The following is a 7,886-nucleotide window of genomic DNA, read 5'->3' on the forward strand; positions in this document are numbered from 1 at the left end:
CCCTGGCATGCCGGGCAGCTGCTCTCATCCTCCCAGGACCCAGCCCCGCCTCTGAAGATGGCAAATCTCCTGACTGGGCGAGATTAGGGGGGGGCGGTGGGGAGGAGGTTGGGGAGGGGCTGGCCGGAAGACCCTCAGCTGAGCTGTGCCTTCCAGGGGTCCTTGGGTCCCCTCCCCCAGCAGACACGCTCAGAGATGATCCCGGATTAGGGCCCAAGCCCCCGTGCCCAGGGCCTACCCGCCCCCGATCTTCTCCACAAAACCCTGGGAAAATCCCGCACAGAGCTCCTGGCCCTCCCTGGGAGAGGCAGGGGGCTGCCGGCAGCCCACGGCACCCGCTGAGGCCCGGGAGCCTGGCATGGTGCAGGGGCCCATGGGAAACTGTGCCAAGCGTCCCCGGCACGGGGGGCTTCAGGTAGGAGGCTGAGGGGAAGAAGCCGAGGCCAGGAGGCTGGGCCGGACCCTGGAAGGGGCAGGTGGGGGGTCATGAGCCCCGTGTGAGGCTGGGTGGGGGCGGAGGTGGGGCACGGGATGCCAGGGGCAGGGCCCACTGGCAGATGGAGAGTTTTTCTGGAAGCCCCCAGACCCTGACCCATGCCGGCCTGGGCTCCCCTGCATCCTTGGACCTCACTGCCAAGCTCGTGCAGCACCCCAGCTGCCCCAGGCCCCTGCTCTCCACTAGCCAGTCTTGACCCTGAGACAGAGCTCGAGCTCGCCGGTGACCTTGGCCAAGCCCCTTGCCTTTTGAGGGTCTCAGTTGACCCACCTGAACAATCAGGGATGGACCTGCCAGTCTAAAGTGCTAACAGCCAAGGGCCCCTACACCCCCGCCTGGTCCTGGGCCGATTCCAGAGGCAGGAGTGGCCGCCGGGCAGGAGCAGAGGGTCCCCGGGCCCTGTTCTCAGCGGCCGCCGCCCAGCTCATGGCCGGCTCTGCTGCAGGACCCCTGGCAGCGGCCCAGCTCCCCCCCAGGGGGCTCCCGCCGCAGCCTCAGCCGCCGCCCCGAGGAGCAGGGGGGCCGTGGGCCGGGGCCCGCCTGCATCTTCCTGCGGCCCAGCCTCGCCGCCACCCAGCTCGTATGTACCGCCGCCTCCTGCCTTGCCCCGTCGCCTGGCCTCTCCCTGAGCAGCGGGTCGAGGACCGAGTGGGGACCGTGGAGCAAAGGCACACAGCTGCAGGGGCTGGGGGAGAGCGAGGCGGACGAGCCTAGAAATGGAGAGGAGATCAAGCCCCAGGGGTCCCAGGGAGAGACGAGGGGACCCGGACAAATGTCGGAAAGAGCCATAAGGGGAGGGGCCAGGGACGCGGCTGGGGACTCCCCGGAGTGGGCTCTGCCCAAGCCCCGGGGCCACTTCAGGCAAAGGAGGGCAGCACGGGGAGGGGGCCCGGGGTGCGTCCTGGCGGATGGCAGGGAAGGGGGCCCCCAGGCGCACAGACTGGTCAGCAGGGATGGGTGAAGCCGTGTCCGGGCCGCGTCAGACAGGCACAGCTCCTGGGCCTCCGTGCTGGGGGAGGGGCCGAGAGGGGGGTTCCAGGGAACCAGAGGAGGGGGAGCAGGAGTCTGGGTGGTGGGGAATTCCTGACCCTCCCATGCCCCCTTAGGACCGGGAGCTGCGGCCAGAGGAGATTGAAGGTAAAGAGTTTGAAAGGACGGGAGCTCCCCCGAGGGGTGGGCATACGGTGAAGGGCATGGGGGGCATCGGGGTCCCCAGAAAAACTAGGAGCGAGGAGGTGGGCCCAGACCAAGCGGGGTGGGGTCTCCAGGGTCCCCCGGTCTGTCGGTTCCTTGGTCCCATTCGCTGGGTGGGTCGTCGTGCCCTTCTGCGTTTGTTCATGCCGCTCCCACTTCCTGGGTGCCCCGTGTGCCTGGCCCTGTGCCGAGCACACGGAAACGTGGCAGATTGGACGATATGGCCCCTGCCCTCGGCAGACAGACATCAATAAGTCAACTTACAAGCACAGAAGAGAGCCGCCAAGAGGGCTCAGTGCTCAGAAGGAAATGAACACATGGGCTGGAGGGGAGCAAGTCTAGAGGGAAGATTCCCTTGGATAGACGACGTAAGGATGAGAGGAGGGAATGTCCCAGAATGTAAGCTTTGTGCGGGCAGGAATTTATTTTTCTCTCTCTTTTTAAATTTTCACTGCTGTATCCCCAGTGCTTAGAATGCATAGTACATGCTCCTTAAATACGTGCTGAAAAAACAAATAAAAGGAAGAGCATGTACAAAGACCCTGGGGCAGCAAAGAGAAGCCTGCTTTGGAGAGAGTGCTAGGGCCAAGGGGAAAGGGTGGACTGGTCCAGGCCTGGCCCTAGGGCATGCGGGGCAAGACCCATCCTGCCCTGTCTGGCAGAGCTGCAGGCCGCCTTCCAGGAGTTTGACCGGGACCAGGACGGCTACATCGGCTACCGGGAGCTGGGCGCCTGCATGCGGACCCTGGGCTACATGCCCACCGAGATGGAGCTCATCGAGATCTCACAGCAGATCAGTACGTGCTTCGGACCCACCCCTACCCCCTAGGTCCAGCAAGGCCAGGCAGCCTGGGCACACGGGTGCCTGCCCAGAGCCTGGGCTCTGGTGAGGTCAAGGCCAGACCTCTGCCCTGGGAGAATCTCGCCATCCCCTATGAGGTGGGCATGGCAAGGCCCATTATCCCCATTTTCAGATGGGGAAACTGAGGCTCTGACAGGTTAAGTGACTTGCTCAAGGTCACACAGTAAGTAACTATTAGCGCCAGAACTGGAGCCTGATGCAAACTCTTCAGGAAATTTCTTAAAAATTAAGGAATGCCCCAAGAAGTTTCAAGAGTGGTTCGGCCTTTGACCAAATCGGAGTCTTGCTTGGGGAGAAGGGCAGCGGCTCCCCACCAGGAAACACAAATGACCCAGCCAGGGGGTACAGAGGGAAGGAGGGGCCGCTTAGCAGGGCAGGGGCAGGGTCTGGGCAGGGGCCACTGGCCCCTCCAGTCTCTCTGATTGGCGTGGCCTGCAGGTGGAGGGAAGGTGGACTTTGAAGACTTTGTGGAGCTGATGGGCCCCAAGCTGCTGGCGGAGACGGCAGACATGATTGGGGTGCGGGAGCTGCGGGACGCCTTCCGGGAGGTGCGGCCGCAGGCGGCGGGCGGGCGGGGCCGGCATGCCTGTTGGGAGCTTGTGGCTGGCTGGACGGACGGCTGGCTGGCTGGATGAATGGCTGGCTGGCTGGCTGGCTGGCTGGCTGGCTGGCTGGCTGGCTGGCTGGCTGGATGGATGGATGGATGGATGGATGGATGGATGGATGGATGGATGGATGGATGGACGGTTGACTGGCTGACTCGCTGGATGACTGGCTGGCTGAATGGAAGGATGGAAGGATGGAAGGATGAATGGATGGATGGATGGATGAATGGATGGAAGGACAAACTGATGGCTGGCTGACTGGTTGGATGGAAGGATGGATGGACGGCTGGCTGGATGGATGGATGGATGGACGAATGGATGAACGGACAGCTGGCTGGATGACTCACTGAAAGACTGGATGGCTGGATGGAAGGACAGATGGACGGCTGGCTGGCTGGCTGGCTAGATGGATGAATGGCTGGCTGGCTGGCTGGATGGCTGGCTGGCTGGCTGGCTGGCTGGATGGATGGATGGATGGATGGATGGATGGATGGATGGATGGATGGATGAATGGCTGGATAGATGACTGGATGGATGGACAAACAGACGGCTGGCTGGTTGGCTGGATGAATGGATGGATAGATGGCTGGCTGCCTGGATGGATGGATGAATGGATGGACAACAGACGGCTGACTGGATGGATGGAAAGATGGATGGACGGCTGGCTGGCTGGATAGATGAATGGATGGATGATTCAGTGAGTGTGCCAACACCGTGACTGCCACCACCACAGTTCGACACCAACGGGGACGGCTGCATCAGTGTGGGTGAGCTCCGCGCGGCCCTCAAAACCCTGCTGGGGGAGCGCCTGAGCCAGCGCGAGGTGGACGAGATCCTCCATGACATTGACCTCAATGGCGATGGCCTGGTGGACTTTGAAGGTACCCCAGTCCCTGCCTAGCACCACACAGGTGGGAAGGTTGATGAGGTTCCACCAAGGCAGTGTTTATCAGGCACTCATCTTCTTAGCACGCCCATGTCCTTGCCCAGTTAATTCTCACAAGAACCCTGGAGGGAGGGGCCATTACCTTCAGACTCTGGAGAAGAAGTCAGTTCTTAGCAAAATGTAGATATGTGCCTGAGGTCACACAGAAGCAGGAAGTGGCAGTGGCCAAGATTTGAATATGGGCAGCTTGATCCAGAACCCAGCACTTCCTCTATCCTCAAGGATTCAATAATAGGAGGCCAAGGAAAATTAACAGGTAGAAGTACATGTCCCAAAGTTGCTCCCGAGCATCCTAGCGGCCAAAGCAAAAAGGAAAACAGGCCCAGTTTCAGGGCATTTTTGTCCTTTAGACAAAGGTCCCCTCTTCCTGACCCTGAGGCCTTCCCCACTAGATCCAGGATGTTGTGCAAATGCCCTCCCCTCCCACGCCACGGCCAGTAGATCAGCCTTACCCCTCGTGCGACCAGACAGCAGAGCCAGCCCTTGCTTTTTCCCCGGCAGAGTTTGTGCGAATGATGTCTCGCTGAGCCTGGACGGGAGCTGGCAGCAGCACAGGATTCAAGGATGACAGCCACTACGGGCCAGGCCGTGGCTTCCTCTCCTCCCTGCCCTGTGCGCGATGCCCCTGTCTGCCTTCACGCCTGCACCTGCCCCTTCCCCAAAGTCTCCGTCCCCTCCCCCCACCCTGTCTCCCTTTCCTGGACAATAAAGCGTCTTCAAGCCTAGGGAGTCAGCTTTGGCCTCTTACTGGCTGACACATACCTGGAAGCCCCAGTATTTGGTTCCCGCAAGATTCAGGGCCTGGGACTGTCCTCTTGGCCCACAGCCCCTCGACAGTGAGCTCCTTGGGGGGCAGAGACCCCCTCTTCCACTCTGGATCCCGGGCCCAGCCCGCTTCTCCCAGGGCTCGGCCTGCACACCTGCCCTCGAGTGGGCACCTTGTCCAGATGGCTGATGACACCAGCGGGCAGAGAAAGGACCCTTGGCTCATCTAGTCCTGCAGCGGCCTTGGGGGTGGCCTCTCTGCGGACCCTTCGGGAAAGAGCTGGCTCCTCAGGCGCTGAGCGCGGTTAGGGGGCAGCCTCCGGCTGTTTGCCCCTTCAGGCTGTGCCTCGGCTTTGGGGCTGCGGCCCTGCTCTCCCTCAGCCCGCAGCCAATGACTGAGCTGGTGGGGTACAGGACCTGGAATCTTCTGCCCAGCAGGACGTCGCTCCAATGGGCGGCTTTGCTCCCGAGCGCCCCCTTGGGGTAGGTTTTGTCAGGTGGGCCTGGTGGTCAGAGGTCCCCTGAGGCCAGAGGCTCCCGCCCAATCTCCTCCCATTCCTAACTTCCTCTCACTGCTCTCTGAGGCCCCGGGTGGCACAGCCTCACTCCAGCCCTGCCCCCCGCGTCTTCATGACCCCGTTTTGCAGACTGAGGAAACCGAGGCGCTGAGCGGCTTAAAGCCACGCAGTCCCACTGCCAGATTGTTCGGCCTAAAATATCACTCCTCTGCCTGCTCCAAAACGAGCCAGGACACCAGAAGTTTCTGAAAGGATGAGGGACTGGCATGAAATCATACTCAGGATGAAGTGGGGGAGGGGTTGCACCCAGGCCCAGGAAATCTGGAGCCCCCCAGGGTGGAGTGCTGCAGGCTCTAGCTGGGGGGAAGGCCTGTTGGCGGGAGGACCAGTCACCCAGTCGAGAGGCACGGGGAGCTTTCAGCGCCCGCCTGGGCCTCTCCGTCGCTCCTGGCAACAAGCCCTGGGGCAGGAGGCGGGCCCTGCCCTGGGCGCCGGGTGCCAGCCTGGCTGCGGCAGCTCAGCACCGCTAGACCTGGGAGGGCCCCATTAGTCCTCATTCCCCAGGTGGGCCGTTCCGCCTGCCAGCCCGCAGGCCGCAGGGATAAGCGTGAGGTCGCCCGGCCTCCGCCGCTCCCCTAGGAACCGCGGCCCACCCTCCCTCCCGCGCACCCTCCACGGCTGGCACAGATGGCATTGCTGCCGGAAGGGACGCCTGTCCCCTCTGCGGGGGCGTCGGGAAGACAGGCTGAGGGGTGAGGAGGTGGCTCTGTGCCAGGGGCAGATCAGAACCCAGCCCGGGGTCAGCCTCCCACCGCCCTCACCCACTTGGCACCCAGCCTGGTCAGGTCTGTTGGGGGTGGGGGAAGGGACCGCCTGGCAGCCAGATGGTCTTATCGGCTTCCGCGTGCCTGCTGGCACCAGCAGGGCTCACGACTCCCCCAGCTCTCACACTTACCCAGAAAGTCCCAGCAGACAGTAGCTGGAGCAGGGGTCAGGCCGGGGAGGGAGCAGGGGGCAGGTGGAGACTGTGGCGGGTGAGCCCCTTCTCCACCGACAGGGGACACCTGCCCCCCAGCTCCACTATGGGCCAGGCAGAAGCCCCTGAAGCTACCAGATCTAATTTCCCAAGAAGAACTGTAAATCCAGATGTCCTCATTATAGCCACTTAAAAAAATTTTTTCAGTTGTAGTATACATTCAGCAGGGTGTTTAAATAGTAAATGTGTAGATCTATGAATGTTTATATATATAATGCCCAGATTACAGTCATCCAGACCGTCCACTTAGTTTATAGAGATAAACTTTTTAAATTTCAATTTATTTTATTCATTTATTTCTCCCCACCCCCTCGTTGTTTGCACTTGCTGTGTCTGTTCATCTTCGTTGTTTCTTTAGGAGGCATCGGGATCTGAACCCAGGACCTCTGATGTTAGTGGGAGGCACCTAATCACTTGAGGCACCGTCTTTCCCTGCTTTGTTGTGTCTCTCATTATATTTTTCTTCATGTGTCTCTTGTTGTGTCATTATGTTGCATCAGCTTGCTGTGCCTGCCCGTTGAGCCGGCTTGCTGTCTTCTTTAGGAGGCACCGGGAGTCAAGCCAGGAACCTTCCATGTGGTAGGTGGGAGCCCAATCGCTTGAGCCACAGATGCTTCCCTGGATAAACTTTTAATTTTGAAAGTTTTAGGTTTACAGAATTATCACAAAGATAGTACAGAGCATTCCTGTACACCCTGCATCTAACTTCCCTGCCTGTTAATATCTTGCATTAGTAGAGTATGTCTGACATGGTTAGTGAGCCAATGTTGTCACTTTGTTATTAAGTAAATCTGTATTTTATTCATATTTCCCTAGCTTTACCCTAATGTCCTTTCTTTGTTCTAGGATCCCATCCGGGGCACCACATCCCACATCATCATCACCAATCCTTAGGTCCCTCCGGGCTGTGATGGGTTCTCAGACTTTCCTTGTTTTTCCTGACCTGGGCAGTTTTGAGGAGGACAGTCCAGAATGTTATAGAATGTCCCTAAATTGGCGTTTGTCTGGTGTTTCTTGTGATTAGACTGGGGAAATGCCTTTTTGGTAGGAAGACCCCAGAGGCCAAGTGTCCTTCTCATCACATCACAGTCAACAAGACTTCCCACCATGGAGGTGGACCTTGAGCGCCTGGAGTGGGTGGTGTTTCTCAGGCTTCTCCACTGTAAAGTACACTTTCCATACTTCCCTCTTTGTAAGAGAGTCGCCATGCACAGCTCCCCTTAAGGAGTGGGGAGTTACGCTCCACCTCCTTGAGAGGAGCAGCTACCTAAATTATTTGGAAGTATTCTGTATGGGAAATTTATCTATTCTCTCCCATTTATTTATTTATTCAGTCATTTCTTTATATCAGAATGGGTGTTTTGTTTTTTTTTTTAAGATTTATTTTTTATTTATTTCTCTCCCCTTACCCCCCGCCCCAGTTGTCTGCTCTCTGTGTCCATTTGCTGTGTGTTCTTCTGTGAC

The 7,886-nt window shown here is 59.1% G+C and overlaps 1 protein-coding gene across 1 annotated transcript; it reads left to right on the forward strand.

Moving 5' to 3' along the window:
• The first annotated feature begins 358 nt into the window (after positions 1–358).
• Positions 359–4,815, forward strand: LOC101436484 (calcium-binding protein 2). Its single transcript, XM_058305097.1, has 7 exons — positions 359–415; positions 942–1,076; positions 1,603–1,633; positions 2,353–2,487; positions 2,991–3,100; positions 3,891–4,038; positions 4,605–4,815. The coding sequence occupies exons 1-7, from the start codon at positions 359–361 to the stop codon at positions 4,628–4,630; spliced, it is 642 nt and encodes a 213-aa protein (XP_058161080.1). The 3' UTR covers positions 4,631–4,815.
• Positions 4,816–7,886: the final 3,071 nt, after the last annotated feature.

This window comes from Dasypus novemcinctus, chromosome 10 (genome assembly GCF_030445035.2).
Source record: "Dasypus novemcinctus isolate mDasNov1 chromosome 10, mDasNov1.1.hap2, whole genome shotgun sequence".
Taxonomy (NCBI): domain Eukaryota; kingdom Metazoa; phylum Chordata; class Mammalia; order Cingulata; family Dasypodidae; genus Dasypus; species Dasypus novemcinctus.

Excerpts from the sequence above, each read along its gene's own strand:
- LOC101436484 (XM_058305097.1), top strand. The coding sequence starts at position 359 with ATGGTGCAGGGGCCCATGGGAAACTGTGCCAAGCGTCCCCGGCACGGG. Across the intron at positions 2,488-2,990 it reads CGAGATCTCACAGCAGATCA|GTGGAGGGAAGGTGGACTTT; the intron begins GTACGTGCTTCG and ends CGTGGCCTGCAG. Across the intron at positions 3,101-3,890 it reads TGCGGGACGCCTTCCGGGAG|TTCGACACCAACGGGGACGG; the intron begins GTGCGGCCGCAG and ends CCACCACCACAG.